Below are 22,954 nucleotides of genomic sequence, written 5' to 3' on the forward strand. Positions count from 1 at the left end.
CCCCTCCCCTCCCGCTACAGACTCGCCTGGCAAGGTGCATAGCCCACCCACCCGCCCCAAATAGAGGCACGCTTGCGCTGGAAGCTTTGAAACAAGTTCGGAGGTGTAACAGAAATGTTAAAAACTCAGAGCTTCCCCACCCCTCCCCTTAGCCGCTGCTTTAGGGGAGGGTCTGACTTACACACACACACACACACACACACACACACAGTATAAAACCCCAAGGCCTGAAAAAGACATTTGCAAACTGACTTGGTGTTTTCAAAACTGTTCGGGGGTGGTGGTGGTGAATGCACTGATTTACAAATGTATAGTTTGTCGCTGCCCACAGTAGCTTGATAAATACAGATTTAATAAACAAATAGGTATATTTAGTGTCTGTATAAAGGGGACATTAAGAATGGGAAGTGAAAAGGAAGGAGAGTTCCTGGTAGGGACAAAGTACCTGTTGATTATTAGTCCTCGACTTACGGCCACAATTAAGCACAGAATTTCCGTGGCTACGCAAGGCAATTGTTAACAGAGTTTTGTCCCCATCTTACAACCTTTTTGCCACGGTTTCTAAGCGAATTGCTGCCGCTGTTAAGTGAATATGTGGTCGCTAAGCGAATCTGGCTTCCCCGTTGACTTGGCCTGTCGGAAGGTTGCAAAAGGGGGTCACATGACACCCTCCCCCCAGCACACCAAGCGCCTGAATTTTAATCACGTGACCACAGGGATGCTGCAACCACCGTAAGTCTGAACAACGGTCCCCAGTGCCGTTATAATTTCAAATGGTCACTAAGTGGACTGTTGTAAGTCAAGAGCTACCTCTGTATAGGGCAAGGCACTAGACCTGATTGTGCACACGTGCCAGTGAATACTTAGAAAAGAATGCTACGAGTTTCTATGAATGTCGGGAACAAGTATAATATCAGACCAACCTTAACCAGATTAGTAGACCGAGGGAACGCTCTAGATGTAGTTTATCTTTTTTTTAAAAAAAATTATACTTATCCTTACGGACCAGATGAAGAAATCTCTTTACAACCACACAAATGTCATAAATCAAGGACTGTTTTTTTTTTTTTTTTGCATTGGGTATATGACCTGACCATCCTGTCCTAAGCCAAGCATCCAAGGTGTGGGTTTGGCCACCCTAATGCCTCTCTTCCCTCTGTGGCTGCAGATAACCAGTTCAGGATGTCTATTCTGGAGCGACTTGAACAGATGGAGAGAAGGATGGCGGAGATGACCGCATCCCAGCAGCACAAGCCAAGTGGGGGCAACAGCAGCACCAACGGAGGTAGCCAAGCACAGGTAAGGGCCAAACTTTTGCACATCTGGGTGTGGGGGTCTTCTCACCCCAGTGAGTGAAGAAAGAGCTATCCCAGGACCCTTCTGGATGCTCTCTCCCTTTTTTCAGGACCAAAGGGGTGCTTCTGTCTTGTGTTCCTTTGGACATCCCTTTCTGAATATTTACTTCAAGAGAGGGACCACGCTAGTAGCAATGGTGGAGAATATTTGTTTTTTTTTTTACCTTTGTGTACCGTATATATATATTTACAGTTTCATTTTGATGTTATGATGTTAAGAGCGGCAAACAAATTTAATGAATAATAAAGCAAAAAGGCCAGTTGTCCCACAACAGAACAACACACGCATTTTCCCCCGACATGTTTTAAAATGTCCCTCTCTGAAAGAAGGCCGAGAGAGGAATTGTCGGAATTAATCGTTGGAATTTATTTTTATGTAACAACCACAGTAGCATTCAGCCAGTAGATGGCAGTGTTTACAAGTTTGGATCTATAGTGTGTACACACACACACACACACACACACACACACACACACACACACATTATGGTCTTTGTTGGTTGCAAAAGTTGTCCCACACAAGGGGATAATAGAGGATCTTCTCCAGATGCCATCACCACCATCAGCATAACATATTTAACCTTCCTTCTGGACCCTTCCCCGCACACCCACCCACGCCTGCCACATCCGTGTGTGCCCCCTCGCCTTGCCTTCCTCACCCCGGTCTCTCTCCCTTGCAGTGCATCTCCGAGGCCACCAGCTTGGGCACCTGCTTTGAGAGCCGAGTTGTGGTGGTGTGCGAGAAGATGATGAGCCGAGCTTGCTGGGCCAAATCCAAACACTTGATCCACTCCAAGACTTTCCGGGGAATGACCCTCTTGCACCTCGCAGCTGCCCAGGGCTACGCTACCCTCATCCAGACGCTCCTCAAATGGCGGTAAGAGTTGGGGAGGTGAAGACGTGGGTTTTGGGCCTGCCCACCCAAGGAGAGCAGTTGTGTTGTGTGTCTGGGCATGATGTGTGGTGTGTGTGTGGGGGAGAGAGAGAGAGAGAGAAAGAGGAGAAGAATGAAAGAAAAAGAAAGTGAAGGAAGGAAAGAGGGAAGGAAGGAAGGAAGGAAGGGATTCTCACCCATCTTTGAGCCGTGTGTGTGTGTGTGTGTGTGTGTGTGTGAAAGAGAGAGAGAGAGAGAGAAGAATGAAAGAAAGGGAAGGAAGGAAAAGAAAAATGATTGTGTGTGTGTGTGTGAAGGGGAAAGAGAGAGAGAAAAGGAGAAGAAGGAAGGAAGGAAGAAAAAAGAAAGAAAGAAAGAGAAAGAAAGAGAAAAAAGGAGTGTGTGTGTGTGTGTGTGTGTGTAGGGCGGGGGGAGAGAGAGAGGGCCTCCAGGCTCCACAAGAAACCGGATTTTGCCTTTTCCATGGACCTTTTCCGAGCATCTTGACGTCTCCTCTCTCCTCCTTGGTTTCCCAGTACCAAACATGCCGACAGCATCGACCTGGAATTGGAGGTTGATCCGCTGAATGTCGACCACTTTTCCTGCACGCCGCTGGTACGGAGCAACACCCTGGCCATCTCCGGGAGATGCTTGAAATTGGGAGACTGGGAGGAAGGGGGTGGCTGCTGGCTAGGAGTGAACTAGGACCATTTTCACACGTATGACCCTCCCTGTGGCCACGTGATCGAAATTTAGACACTTGGCAACTGGCTCATATTTACAACGGTGGCAAGGTCCCAGGGTCACGTGATCCCCTTTTGTGACCTTCCGAAAGGAAAGTCAAGGGAAATCTCCTCCGTCTTCCCCTATGGGCCCTGAGATCTTTTCTTTTCCAGATGTGGGCCTGCGCTCTGGGTCACACGGACGCCGCCGTGGTCCTGTACAAGTGGGACCGGCGGGCCATCTCCATCCCCGACTCGCTCGGGAGACTACCGCTGACCATCGCCCGTTCCCGCGGCCACGTCAAGCTGGCCGAGTGCCTTGAGCAGCTGCAGAGGGAGGAGCAGTCCCAACTCCGGCCATCCCCCCGCCTCCCCTGCCCTTCGCAGGAAGAGCCCAGCGGCGAGAACTGGACAGCCCAGTGGCCCAGCAAAATCATAGCCTCTCAGGACCAGCCAAAGGGAATCACGTTGGTCTCCAATTCGAACACCGGTAGGTTGGCCTAGGCCTCCTTGTGTCCATCTTCTCAAACATCCACCCTGGTGCTGAGGATGTTACCTAGTGCGGTAATGTAACGTCTACCAAAAAAAATCCACCAAGAACATCTCTAGGCCATATAGTCCCCCTCGCTTGACCAGGAGAGCCTAGACCAGAGGTCTTCAAACTTGGCCTTTTCATGACCGGTGGACTTCAACTTCCAGAATTCCTCAGCCAGCGTGCACGCTGGCTGAGGAATTATGGGAGTTGAAGTCCACCAGTCATCAAAGGGCCAAGTTTGAAGATCCCTGCCCTACACCATTCCAGACAAATGGCTGTCCAGTCTCTTCTTAAAAACCTCCAGTGTTGGAGCATTCACCGCTTCTGGAGGCAAGGAGTTCCACTGGTTAATTGTTCTCACTGTCAGGAAATTTCTCCTTAGTTCCAGGCTGCTTCTCTCCTGGATGAGTTTCCATCCGTTGCTTCTTCTCCTGCCTTCGGGCGCCTTGGAGAATAGCTTGACTGCCCCTTCTTTGTGGAGGGAGTTCTTTGTTCTTAGTTTAGCCTCCAGACCCTTTAATCCTCTTCGTTGCTCTTCTCTGCCCTCTTTCTAGAGTCTCAACAACGTTTTGGTCTCAGGGTCTCTCTCAAAACAAAGCAAACTCGGTTTTTACAAAAGGTGCGTCGAAGGAGCACCGGTGAAGACACCCCCTGACCCGCACGGGCAAACGGCTTGCCTCGTCCTCACACAATGACGACCTTTCCTTGGCTCGTCCCACAGAGAGACGACAGTGTGCAATGTGCCAGCTTGGGTGTGTCCCTGATGTGTCCTCTCTTTGCTTTCAGAACTGCGACGTCCTCGGTCCGAACCGTCCAGTTACTACAGCAGCGAGAGTCATAAGGATTTCCCAGCGCCCAAAAAACACAAATTGAACCCCGACTACTTCTCCACGAGGCAGGAGAAGCTCCTGTCCACCGCCCTGAGCCTGGAGCAGCCCAGCGGCCGGAAGCCCAGCACCAAGCCGTCTCTGTCCGAGACAATCAGTCCCAGGCACGGGGCCCAGGACTACGCCCGGGAGCCGGCCCCCAACTTGATGGGCTACCGCAGCGCCAAGTGGGGGCTGAAGGAGACCTACCTGGGCATGCCGGGCGTGCAGGTGACCGGCAGCCCTGCGGGGGTGGCCTCGGGGAAGGATTCCGGAGCCCAGCGGCTGCATCAGCGGGAGCAGATGGGCGTGCTCATGATGGCCGACAGGGACGTGGCTGAGCTGGAGCTGCTTTCCTTCCGCGGTGCCTCCGAGGGGGAAGAATGCCTGCACCACATGGATGATTTGCAGGTAGGCGGTGCGGGCGCAGCAGGAAACCCGTTAGGAAAACCAGACGGGAAATCCTCGGGCTGGGGGGGGTGGACTCGATGACCTCCAGGTTTCCTTCCAGCCCTCCCATCCTAAGCTGCGAAAATAGAGCGAGGGGCCTTGGGCGTGGGCCGACTGGATCTCCTTGCCTCCCGCAGGTGACCATGATGACCCTAGCCGAGCACATCATCGAAGCCACCCCGGAGAGGATCAAGCAGGAGAATTTTGTGCCGGCCGAAGAGGCATCCCAAGCGGAAAGGACGGACAGGGCCGCCCTCGGCACCTCGATGAGCTGGCTGGCCGGTTACCTGGCCGACGTGGACCGCTTGCCCAGCGCTGCTCAGATAAGGTCTGTGGTCAGAGGGCTCGGGGCTGTGCTGTCTTCTCTGAGTGGGGGGTGGAAGGGGAGGGGGTTTCTTCTCCCTTGAAGGCCCAGCCTGCAGAGGCCAATGGGAGCCAGGAGGAAAGAGAATATGGAGGGAGGGGCCCCTGGTGCCCTCTGAGCTGGGTGGTTTTCTGGTAGACGTTTCATGACCCAACTAGGCAACATCATCAGGGCTAGAAGGAAGTGGGGGTTTGGTGAGAGGAGGAGAAGGAGCGATTCCTCGGACTTTTCCCAGTTTCATGAAAGTCCCCAAAGCCACCTTCTCTCCCCTTACCGCCTAACCTGACGTCTTCTGAGGATTTCCCACCCCGCTCGCCCAGCCACCAGGTTTTTTGTCTCAAACTGGGCAGACATCCCACTGCCTTCCCTGACGCTCCCGTCCGTCCCTCTCTTGCAGAAGTCTTTACGGCGGATGCCTGACCCCCTCACCCCACACCAGCCTCAGCCCCTCCAGCTCGCCGGCCAGTGAGATGGCTTTTGAGAAGCCCAGCCTCCCTTCGGCCACCGACTGGTCTGAGTTCCTAAGCGCCTCCGCCGGTGACAAGGTGGAAAACGAGTTTGCACAGCTGACTCTCTCCGACCACGAGCAAAGAGAGCTCTACGAAGCTGCCAAGCTGGTCCAGACCGTCTTCAGGAAATACAAGGTGGGTCCCCGCGGGAAGAGAGGTGGGCGATGTCCACGGGGGTGGGGGGTGGGGGGGGCGAAGTTCCCGAATCTGCAGTGCCTCGGGAAGAAGGCTGGTCCCTGGCCAAAAAAAAAATACTGTGGCAGCAGGATAGAAAGCGCAGTGGTTAGAATGCAGGATTGCAGGCTGACTCTGCCCACTGTCAGCAGTTCGATCCTGATGGGCTCAAGGTGGACTCAGCCTTCCGTCCTTCTGAGGTCGGTAAAATTGTCGGGGGGCAAGAGGCAGATTCTGTAAACTGCCTAGAGAGGGCTGTTAAGCCCTCTGAAGCAGTATATAAGTCTAAGGCCTGTTGTATTGCTCTTCCTCTTCCTTCCTCCCGCCCTCCCTCCTTCCCTCCCACCCTCCCTCCCTCCCTTCCTTCATTCTGTCCTTCCCTCCTTCCTTCCCTCCCTGTTTTCCTTCCTTCCTTCCTCCCCTCCTCCCCTCCTTATCTCTCTGGTGGCGTTCCCCTCCATCGAAAACTAGCCTCCAGCCATGTTCTCCTCTCCTTCTGCACCCCTTTCTCCAAGAAAGTGATTCCGCTGCTGTTGTTTTTCCCAGGGGCGTCCCCTCCGGGAACAACAGGAAGTGGCGGCAGCCGTCATTCAGAGGTGTTACCGGAAATACAAGCAGGTAAGGGGGAACTCCGTTGGAATGTCTTAAGAGGCCCGTTGTACACCTGGCATCTCCGAATCATCGAGCCACACCTTTTGGGACCCAGTTACCCCCATTGGGTGGGGCGGAATGTTTCTCTGAAAAGGACTTTCCTCTCTTCATCCATTCCCCCCCACCCCGACTCATGGAGACCGTGAAAAGTTTTCGGGGTGTTTTCAGACCTTGCTCAGAAGGGGTTCAGCTGCCCAATGGACCATCTCCCCATCTTTCTGGAGGAGATGCTTTCGTTCATAAGCTCTGCTCTTCCTTCCTTGTGTAGCCCCATTGCACATTTGGGTGTGGGGGAGACACACAAGAGTAGGCCTCCGACATCCACAGGTCCCTGAGAATATTTAGGCGGCTCTTCCATCTGCTGGAAGGTTGTGAATTTTGGGGGAGCACTAGGGCAGGCGGCTCAACGTGAAGGTATCTTGACGGCGTCTCAAGACCACGTTCCCTGGCCTGCATTCTTCTCACGCACAGACACACACACACACCCCATTGTTGACAACAGCGTGTAGGCCAGAGTGGAGGAGACTTCTGAGAAAGCTTAGTGTTTGGGGCTACCGTTGTGACCACCCAACGGTGGAGGAGAGAGGAGGGTCCGCTGGCTTCTTCGGAAGGGACATTTTTGCCGTTGTCCCTTGCTGTAGAGTTGTCCCACGTGGCCCAGTGGCCCTTTGAAGCCCATAAGCCTCTGGCCAAGTGCAGAGCTTCCTCAGATAGGTCACAGAGTGGGAAAACTCGCCACGGCCAACTCGCGATGGTCGGCTCGCCCGCAGGGACAATTGAACAATTCCGTTTCGTTATCTAAAATAAATGACTCCCTTAATGACTCTCTGCCACCGTTTCTTCGATGTGGGTGTGACTCTTCTCCCGTGCCAAATTGTCCACGGCGAGTTGTCCTAGACCAATAGGTCAAGCTGGCCAGCTAGCTGGAAGAATTGGGAGGAGGCAACGTGGAGTCAGAAGCAGACATTTCCTTCTTCCCCCATGGGAGCACACAGGCGGACAATCCACTGGCAACAGTGCCAGTTGTGAGGTTGTGAGGTGCCCTTCCATGGCTGTCTTTTTTCCCGCGCTCTTAACTCAGCCGGGAACTTTTGGGGAAGAGGGACCGAGCGCCGTTTTCCTGCCTCAGCAACTCCTCACACACCCCCACCCCTATCCCCCCACCCCAATCCCTGGCAGGGCTCCCCGCAGAATTGTAGCCACTGGCCCCTCTTCTTCGCAACCACAACTCCACCCCACCCTGACCGGCGGCCTCCAGCTTCTGACCGCTTTCCGGGAAGTTCTTGGAGAACGAGAGAGGATTTGTGGCCCCGATGACGGACCTGGCCGACTGCTAACCTTAACCTTGTATTTTCTGTTTCTCCCTCCCAAGCTTACTTGGATAGCCTTGAAGGTAATGACACAACACACCCAGCTTGTAAGCTTTGCACATTCTTGGCAAGTCAGGCAGAAACCTTGGTTGGCTTGGCCAAGAACGTACCGGGACCGGACACGGCTGTGGAGGCTAGGTCTCAGTGCCGCTGCTTTGCTACGAATGGCCAGCCTGTCCTGTAAGGGGGCGGGGAGGAGGGAACTCAGTATTCAGGGAGGGCCCCCCCCCAGCCAAAGACCCCCAGCTAGGAAGGTTAAAGTTTGGGGTTTTGCATGGTCCAGGTGAGTCTCTTTCCCAGAGACCTTCAAGCAGAGGTTTAAATATTCCGAGCGATTCTCCAACTTATTTATTTGATTGATTTCTCAGTCAATTACAACTCAACCCTCCCCACCCCCCAAACCCCCACCCCTATATTACAATTTTTTGAATGCATTTATTTTCTTTGATCAGCGAGGGTAAAACACCGAACAGGAAAACGAACATCCAACCCTAACAACGAGAGGGCAAAAAAAAAAATGTCTACCAGAAAAAAAAAGAAAAGGAAAAAGGAAAGAAACAACCCCCCCCCCAAATGTCAAATAGATCTTGACGTTAAACATAATCCCCCCTCCCCCCCCCTCCCCGGCTGGATGCTGAAAAAAGCAAAATAAATAAATAAAAACGTCATCGGTTCTCCTCCAGAAAACGGGGCAGCAACGGCATCTTATTTCATTTGGGACTTTTGCCCTTTGTGTGTCTCCTGTAAGCCTGCCTCTTGCCCCCCCCCCACCCCCACCGTCCGGGCTTCAGTTGCTTTTTCTCTCTTCCCTGCCCACCCCTCCCCACCCCTCCCGGCCCTCCCCCCTTGCAGTATGCACTTTATAAGAAGATGATCCAAGCTGCCATCTTGATCCAGAGCAAATTCCGAAGCTACTACAAGCAGAAGAAATTCCAGCAGAGCCGAAGAGCAGCCGTCCTCATCCAGCAATTTTATCGCAGCTACAAAGAATTCGGCAAGAGGAGGCAAAACCGCCGGACCGCGGCCCTCGTGCAGCAGAAGCTCAGGTGGGTCTTTTGGTGGGGGTGGGTGGGTGGGGAAGGAGGAGGAGGAGGAGGGTTCGGAGGGGAGGGGAAGAGAGAGATTCTCGCCTCTGGGGTCCCTGATGCTCCCCAAGCTGGGTTATTTTCTTGCGGACGTTTCATGACCCAGCTAGGTGACATCATCATGTTAGAGTGGAGTGGAGTTTGCTATTTATTTATGTAAAGAGAGGTCTGCAAGAAACCAAACAAGCTCAGAGACCACCAGGGACCCCTCCTCAACTGCAATTCTTGGCACACACACACACACACACGCACACACACACACCCTAAAAGTTCTGGGTTCTGGTCACCCAGCATTTTAAGCCTGTCCCTCTCTCTCTCCTCTCCCACAGAAGCAGCCTGCTCACCAAGAAGCAGGACCAAGCTGCTCGGAAGATCATGCGGTTCTTACAGCGCTGTCGCCACAGGTAAGGCACGTCTAGAGCCCCTTTGGGGGCCTCGGGGCACTTTCCTAGCAAGGGGGGCGGGCAGACTGGAAACACACACAGCCTTTGTGGAAGGAAACTGCTTGGACCACAGTCTGTCCATCTGCAAGGGGGGGGGGAGGGTCTAATTTCAGGACACCAGTGTTGATTGCCCAAACCATTGCCCAGAGGCGCGATGGTTAAATCTGTGGCACGGAGGTTGTGTATCACAAGGGTGTGCTGCCCATTACCCTCCCACAACACTGGAGGTTTTTAAGGAGGCTGGGCAGCCACCTGACTGGGATGGTGTAGGATCTCCTGTTCAAACGGGCTCGGACTAGAGGACCCCCGAGGTCTCTTCCAGCCCTGATATCCTATAGTCCTACACGCAGGCCACGCACGCATACTGAACTGGTTCCGCACAATGTAACCTTCCCTCCCTTAATGGAAATAATGTCTTGGGCATTCCTGAATCTCACCCGTGGCAGGAAAACCTAACATAACGCACGCCTGTTTTTGTCACTGCCTCTTTGCCATAGGTTGCTTTAATATGCAGGTTCTGAGGTTTTTGCTTGATAAAAAAAAATTACAGGAAACCAGAAGTTGCCTTCAAGCTTTACGTGTTTATTCAGCTGAACAAAGACGGGCTTCTCTTAAAAAAAAGAGAGAGAGAGAGACAAAAGGCCTTATTTTTATACCTACTTTGATTGCATCAGCAATTCGCCCAGCAAAGCTGACACACATAAGATAAAGACTTCGCCCTTTAAGGCTGGCACAGATGAGAAGCGTGAAAGCAGAAGTAGCTATTGTGTTCCCTTTTGGGGTGTTTCCCCAAGACACCAGATGTTCCAGGCTGGGTTAGGATGTTGGCTGTTGCCTTTGCTGTCCTTTCATGACCCTGCATTCATGGGTCTGCGAGTGGCCAGGGACAGCGAGGCCATCTGCACGAGCTCACAATTGATATTGTCCGCTAAGTCCTGGTCATCACCTTGGATTTGCACAGCCCTGTTCACCCCGTTAGCGGGAGATCTCCCGATGTGGGTTTGCTAACGGTTAGCGTTGACTTTGGCATTTTTGTAGCTGCAGTCAGACAGTCACTTGTCTGCAAGGGTCGAGGTTCTCCTGCTTGAGCAGGGGGCTGGACTGGAAGACCTCCATGGTCCCTTCCAGCTCTGTTCTGTTCAACTGATTTTATTAAGGTCGTTACTCAGGGCAGGGTCCAAACCCAGGTTAATTCCACGACCGAGTGGAGCCTCTCCTTCAGGGCAAGGCCGTCTTTCTTAAATGCACAAGAGAGATTCTTACGCAGCTACTCCTGGACTTAAGACGGCTTGCTTAGCGACCATTCAAAGTTAGGACAGCCCCCCTCCCCCCAAAAAAAAATAATTATGACCCAATTTTGACCGCCACAGAAACTCACATCCATTTATTACCGGTTGCAGCATCCCGCAGTTGCACGAAGGCAGTTTTACAACTTTTTTGCCCCAAACCCCGGCGTTTGCTTCCAATTTTCAGCAAAAATGCCTCATGGTAAACAATGGGCTCACTTAACAATGGTGGCGTTTGCTTAAGGACCAGAAAAGGTCGTACAATTGGGACGGTCGCGCGGGTTAGCCCACTTTGTAACCATTGCAAGTGTAATGGGAAGACTCCAATGCAGACTTAATCTAGAATTTGGGAAGGATTTCCTGACGGTGAGAAAAATTAATCAGTGGAATAGAAGTTGTGGAGGTTTTCAAGGAGAGACTGGACAACCATTTGTCTGAAATGGTCCAGGGTCTCCTGCTTGAGCAGGGGGTTGGACTAGAAGACCTCTAAGGTCCCTTCCGATTCTGTAGGATTCCATTGTGCACATAAAACACAAGGATTTGAGCAAGAAAGCATCCAAGAACAGTAGATGGGAGGATTTCAGTGTCTCCGGCTTCTGAGATGTTGGCCAACCAGCAAGTCCTCAGATAAATCCGCAGACACCTGGCAGCTCTGAAGCCCTGTTGGTTCTGCAGGATAGGAGATCTCCATAAATTTAGGAACCGCTCCAGAGAACCACTCCTCTGTTCCCCACCTGCTATGTCTTAGGTCTTACTACTCTGAGTATAGTACTGTATTTTAAGCTTCCTTGAGTTGCAGGTGGTTTGGTCCGGCTTGGGGGAAAGCGAGGAGCAGCGCTTGGAACAGGCTGTCCCGAAATAGCTTTAGCTGATAAAATGTCTGTTGTCTAACAGTCAGTTCTGGCACACTGTTATTTTCAATTAGTTACGAATATTTTTTTGCGTTTAGTTTCGGCTGGGTTGTTGCCCAGAATTTTTCATCTTTGCGATCGCTCAGAGTAAATAGAATGTGAAGCCATCTTCATTTGTCTTTTGGTGGGCGAAATCATGTTATTTCATGCATTCCATGGGGGACATTCCTGGATTATTCGTATCTGAGCAAACGTGGGAGGTAACCATGCCATGGTGGAGAACTTTGAGAGCAGTCACTTCCTTGCTTCGTTAGTTCTTGCCTCCAGCCGGAAATAAACATTCATAAAAGTCCACACACGCTCAAAGAAAACCCAGTTTGTGATTCCAGGGATTAACGGATCATCTTCGCTGCTGGTGCATCATGGAATACCACAAACTTTTTCTTGAGCATCTAAACACATAATTGGGCGGTACAAATCCGCTCCGGAAGTTCTTGATTTCCCCCCCCCCTTTTGAAAACATTTCATTTCTCAGCCAACTGAGCTGGATGAGAAGTAAAACTTTTTCAAAGAAACAAACCGACAAATGCGAGAAAGAAAGCCCAGTTGCCTTTTTTTTTTTTAAAAAAAAAAAGCACCTTTGGGCCAAGTGAGCAGAACATTCCTGAGAATGGGAACAATTGATCAGTGGAATAGCTTGCCTGCTGGAGTTGCTCTATTGCTGGAGGTTTTCAAGAAGAAAGTGGACAATTGTTTGAGTGGGTTGGTATAAAGCTCCTGCCTTGAGCAGAGGGTTGGACTAGAAGACCTCCATGGTCCCTTCCAACTCTAGGATTCTATGTTCTAGGATGTGGGTGCCCATTCTACATTTCCCATGGCACTCAGGTCAGGAGGGTGGTGCTCATTGGCCAGGCTCCATATCCCACCAGGTGGCATAATTCTAATTAAAAATAAGAGTGAAATGGGAACTTGACATGCTAAAGTAACAAGAGCAATCTTGATGTACGTAGGTGTGGAGCTGGTCACCTCAGAGAAGAACAGGTTACTTGGAACACTGTGTCTAGTTCTGGTCACCATGATACAAAAAGAGTGGACAACCATTTGACTGGGGTGGGATAGGATCTCCTACTACTTGAGCAGAGGGTTGGGTGAGAAGACCTCCATGGTCCCTTCCAGACCTAGGATTCTGCGTTCGATGACTCAGTTTCTCCATACCTCCGTCCCCATAATTGCAAAGTGGTCCCTTGGTGGGTCCTCGTTGGATAAAAGGCCTCTCGTCCTGCCCAGCCAGAACCTTCTCAAACCTTCTCTTCTAAAAGTCTCTGTTACTGCAGATAATGCTAACATATGCTAATAGCTCTTTGCTATTGTTTTGCTCATCTGAAGCCCTCTGATGGACCATAGACGGTACAAAAGGGTGAGTTTAGCTGCCTGCTGGACTGTTTCTCTTCCATTTAATATATATCTATATATATCTCAAGATATATATATTTATATGCCTCGGGGTCTCGCTTTCTGCTTGCTTGCATGGGGGCTGCAGCTGAGATGAGAATGCACTGAGTTTTCACATCCCATCGAGTTGCCAAAGCCCAAGGAGACTTAACTCCGTTGCAGCTGCTGCTTCCAACGGTTTTCAGGAGGTGCAACAGGTGCATGAAAGGAAAAAATGGGCAGCGGGCAATTGGATCTGTCCATCCATCATGGGGGCATGCAGAGAAATGGGGCGGGAAGGAAGGGGATGCAGGAATCTTGTATGGTTTCAGCATCCTTCGGAACCAGACTGAATCCGCCAGAACTACAGCATGGCATTTTGTCAACCATACAGAATATTCATAGCGTGCGGAAATGGCACAAAGCAAGAGGGGACTCGGTTTCGGTGGCCAGGCGGGTCAGAATTAATCTCGAGCACTTCCGGGCAGGCGTCTGGGCGTTGAGTGAGCCAGAGGGAGGGCTGAGACCCTCTTTCTGTTATCCAGAGGATGGGGAATTGGGTTGGCTGGCCAGCCGATGTCCCAAATGGGACAAATCTTGAGGGATAAAGTTGGGGATAAAGCCGCGTGGACCTATTGGCAGCCACTGTTGTTAATACTGGGAGCGCAACTGGGCAGTTCTTCTGGGGAGGCCATGATAGATGTCCATCGGGAAGATTCTCACATGGGGCAGGAAGGCCTTTGCTGTGCATGCAGACTGCCCCCGAGTCACGCCGTGACATTTCCTGCAATGCCTGGGGAGAATCAGGTCACTGCCGTGTTTTCCCGCAGTCTTCCCCATCACCATTTTCACGGGTTTGCCCACAAACAGAGCAGAGGGGTTGGGAAAAAGCATCTCACCGCCACGTTTTCCCACAGTCTTCCCCGTCGCCATGTTCACGGGTTTCCCCACAAACAGAGCAGACCGGTTGGCCTTCCAGCGACTAGCAACCCAGGTCACCCTCTGGGAGAAACCGGAGATTTTGTGAAAGTTTCAACCCTATTTTTACTTGTATTAAAACCAAGAAACGTTTATTTAAAGGGCATCACTTTAAACTGACCGAAGCGATGGTTAAAGCAATTTTGGGAATCTCGTGCTCTGCTCCTTCCATCTCCCTCAATCCCACTTCCCAGCTAGAACGTATAATCTAAACATAATCTCAAAGTGGGTTGCATCTCGAACCCACTTTCTAGCTTAGCTTGCGTAGCTAAGCATAGAATCCATAGCCCATTGCTTATGCATGCTAGCCCAAACAATGTTTGGGGCAGAGAGAGTCAATTTTAATCTAAAATTGTTGAATTCTCTGGGTCCTATATGCTTGATTGTTTCTCTAGATGTTTCTATCAGATAATTGCACCAGTACCTGGGAGAGAAGACTCGCTGGTGGTTTATATATAATAGCTAGCTATGCCAATCTTGGTTGGCGTGTGGCTTCTTGGTGGAGTGCAAAAATCCACACCAGATAAGCAATCAGAAAAGTAATAATACTCTTGTCAAGAACTGTCAAGGAACAAGAGAAATTTCCTGACAGTAAGAACAATTCATCAGGCTGGCCTTCAGAAGTTATGGAAGCTCCATCATTGGAAGTTTTCAAGAAGAGACTGGAAAGCCATTTGTCCAGAATGGTATAAGGTCTCCTACCTGAGCAGGGGGTTGGACTAGAAGACCTCCGAGGCCCCTTCCAGCCCTATTCTGTGTTCTAAGCCATGCTTCATTCTCCCAGGCACTGATGACGTTTCCTAGTCTGGTCATGAAAGGTCCACAGAAGAGCAACCAAGCTCAGAGAACATCAGGAACCCAGTCGTTCAACTCTGAGCATCTAAAATTGTCAAGGGACAACTGTGAGTTAAATTTTCTCTTCTCCCTAGTCAGCCATGTTGTGTGAATGCAAATATCTAGGGGGCAAGCCTCATCAATCCATCCTCCAAGCTCTCTGCATCGATCAAGTGGCTGAGAAAGCTAGGGAACCAGTGCAGGAGAAGCCAGGGTTGAGGAACCTCAATAGATGTTTCTCCTGCTACCCAGCCACTGATTGGCTGCGGTATCATGGCAACTGCTAATCTGTCTGGCCAATGAGGAAGGGCCCCATCCTTGCCTCATCCTTGCTCTTCAAAACACCACATGAGATTATTTTCATTTCCACTCGGCCTTCTCACTTGAGGCCAAATCTTGGCTCCTGAATCCATAAATAAATATATCTGGCTAAAGGGCCAAGGGAACCCCTATGTGGCATTCTCCCCAAAACCAGTAGTGCCCACCCTTGACAGCTTTAAGACCTATGGACCTCAACTCCCAGAATTCCTCAACCAGCTGGGGAATTCTGGGAGTTGAAGTCCACAAGTCTCCCACGTTGCCATGCTTGGCCATCCCTGGTCTAAGTGTTCATATCAGCCTTGTCTGCATGAAGTCTTCTTGGGTGCTCTTGACGAGGCTGTTTGTTGCCCGGTCATGCCCACATCCTGGTAAGTATCTCTCAATAGGAACAAAGTGCTTAATCCTGAATCGGCCTTTCTTCTAAAATAATTCTGAATTCTGAGTTGCTTCAGGAGCCGGCCCTTCAGCCAACGGTTTGGTGTTAGTGAGGTTTTTGTCTGATGCTCCAGTTGTGAAGGATTGGTTGGGCCTTGGAACAACCTAGCAGCTATCTTCTGGAACAGGGGTCTTCAAACTTGGCCCTTTTATGACTTGTGGGCTTCAGCTCCCAGAATTCCTCAGCCAGCATGTCTGGCTGAGTTCTTCTGGGAGTTGACGTCCACAAGTCATAAAAGGGCCAAGTTTGGAGTCCCCCACCCTCCTGATCTAATGTAGGCCTGTAAAGCACAGACAATGCTGGCTTGTGTAGGCTTCTGCTTCTCCCATTGCTTGAAGACATAACACAGTCTCCCGGGACAAGGATTTCTAATCGGCTCAAATCCTTGCTTGTCGGGGTTTTGGGTGGGTGGGCAATCAAATGGCTGAGGAAGGGACACAGGAGTTGTGTTCACACAAGATCAAAGACTACTAAGGCTGCAAGGGCCTCTGGAGTGGACATCTTTAGCCAAGGGGCAGAAGGAAACCAATGTCTGGGTTCACCTCATGTTAGCTAACCAAATAAGCTAGGTTTGTGCAACTTGTTAATCCAATATATATTCCATATATATACATATTCCTTTCCGGCTGTCGGTTTGGACCTGCTGGTGTGTTTTGTGGGTTGATGGATTCAGGATTAGTTGTGACATTCAGCATCACCTCATCGACATACCTCTGGGGCTGGTCTGTTTTTAAACTGGGTTTGCTTCCGCTCAGCAAAAGCGATCCTTGTCATCCAAGCTTCCCCAATTTTCACAAGCATTCTGGGAAAGACTTGGGGACTTGCCGCCCTCTTGCAAACGTGGAACATTGGGAGGGTTTGCATGCATTCTCACAACCGGACGACCACCAGCATGAATAGCTTTTCCTTGGCTCGGCGGGCGAGTCCTGTTAAATCTTGGTTTGGCATGAGTTGGCATGTCTGATTGAATCCATCCGCCATTTGCAGCCCCGCACAGGGGGCTTTGATGGTGGAAAGGCAGGCCTTGCATGGGGGAGCACACCTCCAAAACGCAACGCAAGGGAGGGATCCAAAATGTCTGATGACCTCACTTTTTTCTTTCTTGGGGGGTAAAACGGGGTCTTCAATTCTGGATGTTAGTTCAGGGTTCTTCAAGCTTGACAATTTTGCTACTTGTGGACTTCAGCTCCCAGAATTCCCCAACCAGACATGGCTGGCTGAGGAAGAAGTCCACAAGTCTTAGAGCTTTGCTGGCTGAGGAATCCTGGGAGTTGAAGTCCACAAGTCTTAAAGTTGCCAAGTTTGGAGACCCCCTTAATGCAATAAGATGGTTAGCATCAGACAGAAAGGAAACCGCTAGGGCAGGGGTAGGCAACCTTGCCTCTTTTATGACTCGTGGACTTCAATTCCCAGAATTCGAATTCTGGGAGTTGAAGTCCACGAGTCATAAAAGAGCCAAGGTTGCTTACCCCTGCCCTAGGGTGAAAGGGCAAAAGGGGAGTGCCATACAGCGGCAGGCAGGGTTCACACTGAAGTCTAAACCTGGGTACGGTAAGGAGTATTAGGTATGTTCACTGCCTTACGTTACTTATAAAAATAATAAAGATGAGATACAAGTAATAAATTAAAAAGTAAATAAATGTGGTGGTACTGTGAGCACACAGCAAGCTATGAGCACGCTGCAGGCCTGATGTGCAAACAGCCTGGTATATTTCCCAGTGTCCGTCTGTTTGCTCTCTTGTAATCCCTTTCTTTCCGATGAACGTAAAGACCACGATGAATTCCCTTTCTGTCAATACTTTGGGGCTAGGACGTTGAGTGGAATTACAAGGCGCCTGGGAAAAGAGTTATATTTTTACCTATGCCTTATGGATTCTTCCAAGCCTCCTAGAATCATGGTACAGTCCTCAATTTACGACCAAGATTGGGATCAGAATTTCCATCATTAAGCAAAGCAAAGGGATGTGTGCCCAGTGTAAGGACCCGTCTTTGCCCTAGTCGAGCAAATCACTGAGGCTGTTCACTACCGGGGTGCACATTTGAAGGGCTGGGATGCAGGGTAAAGGAAAGCGCATTGGCGCTCATGTGACATCCCCGCTTAGCGACCGCTTTGCTTAGCCACAGAGACACCAAACCCAATTCTGGTCACTAAGAGAGGACTGGCTATATTAACGTTCTTGGGAGGAACTGGAAAACACGTCGCTTGCACTCGTGTTAAAGACGGGTGTTAGAGCAGGGGGTTGGACTAGATGACCTCCAAGATCCCTTCCAACATTATTATTATTATTGTTGTTGTTGTTGTTATATTTCTTACATTCTTAAGAAAGGGGCCCTTACGTCTCATTCTCCTCTCTCTTTTTTTTTGTCTTCTCAGAGCGAAAGACTCGAAAAAGGAACTTGAAGAGCGAGACCACGGCGACGGCAGCACCCCGTAGGAGTGCAAGTGTGTTTTCAGACTGTTTCCATTTTTTTTTCTGTTTTCAGCAGAAACATGCAACGACAATTTCAACAACAAAAAAAAATGATTTTGATTATTTAAAAAAACAGAACAAAAAAAAAAAACCACTTGACTGCTGCAACCGAGAAAATATCGGCTGTAGGATTTTAACGGTAATGTTTAGTCATTACATTTGCACTTTCACGGACAATTTTTAATTTGTTCAGCAAAAGGCATCTTTGGAACTCAACTCTTTGATTGGATCATCGGGGTGGGGGGGGACTGGTGGGGAGGGGGGGAGAAAAGAGCGACACCCGGAAGGCGTTTTTTTTTTTTTTTCCCATGAGTTTTCTTTCAATTCCTCTTCAAAAAGAGTCACGAGAACCAATCGATTTTATCATGATGGGGTTTTGTTGGTTTTTTGTTTTTTTTTTGTTCACATAGGGCTGTACTCAAAAAAAAAAAAAAAAAGAAAAATCCATGTTGTGGAACTGTACAAATACGATACCAAAAAAAAACCAAAAAAGGGAAAAAAAAGAAAAAAATTGCGCAAAAACCACACCCACCCTCTCCACGAATCCGAGAACCGCAAAAGTTCTGTTGCCCCCCCACCCTTCCCCTTTTCCAAGACACGTCGGGAATTTTGTCCTTTGGGAAATCTCTCGGATCACTTTCTGTCTCGCCTGCTCATTCCACCTCCATCCCTTTCGCTCGTTCATCTTTCAGTTCTTCGTCGGGAACCGACAAAAGGCCATCGAGGCTGGTTATTATTTTTTTCTCAAGAGATATTTCCCTCCCCCCTCCAATTTTTTTTTAAAAAAATTTTTTTTTTCCAAGAAGCATCAGTGTTTTTTAAGGCAAACGGGTATTTAATGCGGGGTGGGGTTGGGGTGCCGAGAGAGAATTGGGGCGAACAGCTCAAGCAAACTGTTCCTTTATCGGTGTCTTTTTTCTCTCTCTCTGGAAGCCTTCAAGTCTATCAACTGCCATATGCACTTCTCATGTTTCGCACTTTATTTTCTGGCCTTACTTCACATAAGATTTTTACTTATTTAATTGCGATGATTTGTAAAGCATTTTTGGTAACGTTGCAGACCTCTCGTCCGACTTAAGTCAAGTGCAGAGTTTGCTGATTGGACAGGACTGATCACCGAAGGCAGAACTGTGGTGCTGCAATCCGCCCAGTAAAAATTATTCTTTTGGCTATTTCATCAAAAACCAACCAACCAACCAACCAACCAACAAAAAGAAGGAAGGGAAAGAAAGAAAGAAAGAAAGAAAGAAAGAAAGAAAGAAAGAAAGAAAGAAAGAAAGAAAGAAAGAAAAAGAAGGAAGGAAGAAAGAAAGAAAGAAAGAAAGAAAGAAAGAAAGAAAGAAAGAAAGAAAGAAAGAAAGAAAAAGGAAAGAAAGAAAGAAAGAAAGAAAGAAAGAAAGAAAGAAAGAGAAAGGAAAGAATGAAAGGAAGAAAGGAAGGAAAAAGAAAGAAAAGAAAGAGAAAGAAAATCAAAATTAGGCAGTTTCTGTATATAGAGAGAAGGTTAGAAATGGCAATGAAAAAATAAATATTTGAAGGGGAATATATTGATTAATTGCTAAATATTTTATTCACAAAGGGTCAATAACTTGGCAAGAGAAATTTGCGTATTTGTATAGTTTTGTCTGAATGAACGAGAAAAAAGTGTGGATGTTTGTACATATTGTATATATTAAAACAGATGTGCATGAATTCAAGGAGAAAAGAAATGAAAAAAAAAGCGCAAAGCATTAGTGGCTTATGGTCTGTAAAATGAAACAAAAACTTTATTTCACTATAAGAAACTTTATTTTAAATGTTCTTTAGAAGAACATTTTGCTAAAGCATGAATAAACTGCAGAAGCAAAAAGAGCTAATGTATTTAGACTTAGGAAAAAAAAGGCAAAGTAACATTACTTTAAAAAAGAGATATGTTTACATTTGATTTTGGCTACCAGGAGTTTTTAAATTTCTTTTAACCTTGGTTATCTTTTTTTTAAATTATTTTTTTTCTTATTTTATTTAATTTCTCTCTTTTTTTTGCCAATGGTGCCAAGTAAAGTGAATGCTAATATTGCTTAACAAAAAAAAATTAAGTTATTTTGCAAAGCAGATAATCATAAGAATTCAAAATTGTATCTAGCTTAACACCATACACTCACTCCGATAAAGAACACTTAGAATGAACATAAAACTTAAAAAAAATTAAAAAAATAAAAAGAAATAGTATGAAAGTAGAAAAAAAAAGTTTCACATGTCCATATTTCCTGCTGAAAGTCAGACGATGTACTAAAAATTGCACAAAAATTTTTAAAGTTTAAAACTGAAAAAAAGAAAGATAATAATAAAAAGATGCAAAGGATATGTAGGGGTGTCATGGTATATTTGCTATTTCCAGCGAGAAAGAGAGAGAAAGAGAGAGCAGCCAAGGAAAACTCTTCAAAATTCATCCTTTTTGGACAAATTTCAATGCAGATCGCCGGGAGACCTCGGAACGGTGCAGTTGCATCCGAGGAAGCCGGAGTCTTGCTTTGGCTTCCTGGGGTCTTGCGTCGCTTGCTAGGACCAGTTGGCCTTCTGGAGGGCACGTTGGATCTTGCATGATCCCAGTTTCCAGATTCAAATGTTCTGTTTGGCTTTGGAGGGCTGGCTGTGAGGACAAGTGAGTTCTTTCCCTTCTGCAAAACATCGCTCAAACTGCAAAGGGGGAGACCTCTGGCTTGGCCTGGGATCCAGGTGCCTTCTCTATCATTTGCGATTGTTTCTCTCCCTCCCTCCTTCCCTCTCTCTCTCTCTTTTGAACCACTTCCGTTCACTGCCAGGACCGACCGAGACCCCAGGGGGTTTGTGTGGTTGTCTTGCCGTACACGCTCGCTGCTCTGCAGTGGCGGTTGGTGGCCATTTCAACCTGCAAAACGAATCGATCTGGAATCCCTAAGCCCCCGCCTACGATGCTAAAGCCACCTCAACCGCTATGTCAAGGACCTTCTTCAGATGCTCCCTCAACCCTCTCTGGATACCGGCAGAGATTCCGGTGTCTGCCAGGATTGCCACAACATCTGAAGAAGGTCCTTCACGCGTGGCCGACCAGACAGAGGAGAAACCCCAATTTTTGCCGAGCGGTAGCTGCTACCTTCCTTCGGATGGACGTGGCTTTTCCTGCCTGTAAGGTTGTGACCTCAGGAGTGAGTGGCAAGCCTGTTGGCCAGAGAGAGTTGTAGCATCTCAAGGTGTCCCACCATCATTCCTTCCAGATCCAGACTTGACCGGAAGGCAGCCTGTCTTGTGGTGGACCATAGGCTGCCTGCAAGGCGAGTTGACCAATGTTACTACCTGCAGGCCCCATGCACCATGTCCCAGTTTTGTGGAACTGGTGCCACTCTCTTTGGGCCCGTTCGGTCACTGCGTCATGCTTCGGGGCGTGTCCCTCCATTGTCAGGATGGTGCCTCGGGTCCCCTCCTGTCCTGAAAACCAGGTTGGGGAACCCTCTTGTGTCTCCCCCTCTTGCCAAAAAATATATATCCGGAATTGCTCCCTTGTGTGACTTCGCTTGTGTGAAACGAAGGAGTCTGCACGAACGAAATGCAGAATATAACATGAACCCCCTCTGTTGCACGCTTTTGTGGCAGTTCCACACCATAGTTGGTGCCCAAAACGGAGGTTGGGGTGGGGGGAAAGGGGAATCCCTGAGACTTGCATGTAAACCTAGTTATAGATGTCTCCTTTTGTAAGTTTTATTTTTGTAACTCTGCATGTTAAAAAGCATCACTGAACGAATGGATCTGTTGAAGAACTCAACTGCTGGAAATCATGCAAAATGTTTTGAATTGCCCTTAAAAATATGGAAAATGTTTTCTGAATGCTTTATATTCTTTCTGCTGTAAATTAAAAAAGAAAAGAAAAAGAAAAAGCAAATTTTCCCCATTTGAAGCACGTGGGCTTTTTGTGGGTTGTGTCGTGGGCGCACCGCTCTCTGCGTTCCCGGAGTCTCCAAATATCGAGTAACTTAATCGTTCTTAATTTGGGTGATGATCTGGATGTTCTCCTGAAACTTCAGGAATACTTTCATTCTCCGAGACCTTCCTTTTATCAAGAGTCCTAGAAATTCTAGAATGTACCTGTGACATGTTTTACCTGGTAGCAATTTGAGAGGTGTTGGGTTTCACCAAACTGTTTTCTAACCTGAGATGTTGTCCACCCGTTTTGCTTTGGGTCTGCCTTCTGTGTCTTCCAATCACTGGATCAGTGCCTAAGTTAAGTGACTCCTTAAATCAAGTTCCTAGCTTAGTAGATCAGCAGGAGAATGCTGTAGACGTAGTTTAACTTGAGCTTGATAAAACCTTAGTCTCTTGTGATATTCTCCTTAGCGCTGACGACATTCCCTAATTTGTAATGTCATGTAAGAAAACCACCCAGCTCGGAGAGCACCAGGGACCCCACAGTCCTCCTCCTCCTCCTTTCCACAAACCCCACTCCCTTCTAGCACTGATGATGTTCCCTAGTTGGGTAATGAAATGTCTGCAGGAAAACAACCAAGATTAGAGAGCTCTGATCTCTCGGACAAATACTCTCCTTTATTGGTATTCTCCTTAAAATATGGGGCAGACAATACTGCTGTACAGTGAACTCACAGCTGACTGAATGGCCACAGCCAAAGAGCACTAATTAACGCCTCCGCTTCATTTGGAAGGAAACTGTTGTGTATAACACCAAGATTTTGTGCTGGGCTGTCATCAGCTTTTGGATTAATGACATGGAGAAGGGAGTGGAGGGTTGCAAACTTGGCACAAAGCTGGAAAGGCCGATTCTTTAGAAGAAAGAGAGATGTTAGACAAGGCAAGGAGAAGGGTGAAGCGCATAGGAAGAAACATCAATCATGAATCTGGTAAGATAAGTTTGGAGAAATCCGCAAATTTGGCAGACACCCAACTTATCTACGAGGTGTTTACCCAAAACGGCAGATTAGTT

The 22,954-nt window shown here is 48.5% G+C and overlaps 1 protein-coding gene across 4 annotated transcripts in view; it reads left to right on the top strand.

Moving 5' to 3' along the window:
• CAMTA1 (calmodulin binding transcription activator 1) overlaps positions 1-20,901 on the top strand; it is a 31,453-nt gene extending 10,552 nt beyond the window's left edge. For 2 of the 4 annotated variants that reach the window (XM_083375859.1, XM_083375861.1), the window contains 11 exons: positions 1,169-1,299; positions 2,036-2,232; positions 2,766-2,844; positions 3,126-3,441; positions 4,273-4,763; positions 4,940-5,130; positions 5,564-5,810; positions 6,396-6,467; positions 8,723-8,916; positions 9,285-9,359; positions 17,910-20,901. In XM_083375859.1, coding sequence (XP_083231985.1) covers positions 1,169-1,299; positions 2,036-2,232; positions 2,766-2,844; positions 3,126-3,441; positions 4,273-4,763; positions 4,940-5,130; positions 5,564-5,810; positions 6,396-6,467; positions 8,723-8,916; positions 9,285-9,359; positions 17,910-17,970 — 2,054 coding nt within the window. In that variant the 3' untranslated portion in view covers positions 17,971-20,901. Of the gene's footprint in view, positions 1-1,168; positions 1,300-2,035; positions 2,233-2,765; positions 2,845-3,125; positions 3,442-4,272; positions 4,764-4,939; positions 5,131-5,563; positions 5,811-6,395; positions 6,468-8,722; positions 8,917-9,284; positions 9,360-12,921; positions 12,953-14,728; positions 14,847-17,909 lie in introns of all 4 variants that reach the window. The other 2 variants (XR_014494021.1, XM_083375860.1) reach the window with 2 other exon arrangements.
• Positions 20,902-22,954: the final 2,053 nt, after the last annotated feature.

This window comes from Vipera ursinii (genome assembly GCF_947247035.1).
Source record: "Vipera ursinii genome assembly, chromosome: 17".
Classification (NCBI taxonomy): domain Eukaryota; kingdom Metazoa; phylum Chordata; class Lepidosauria; order Squamata; family Viperidae; genus Vipera; species Vipera ursinii.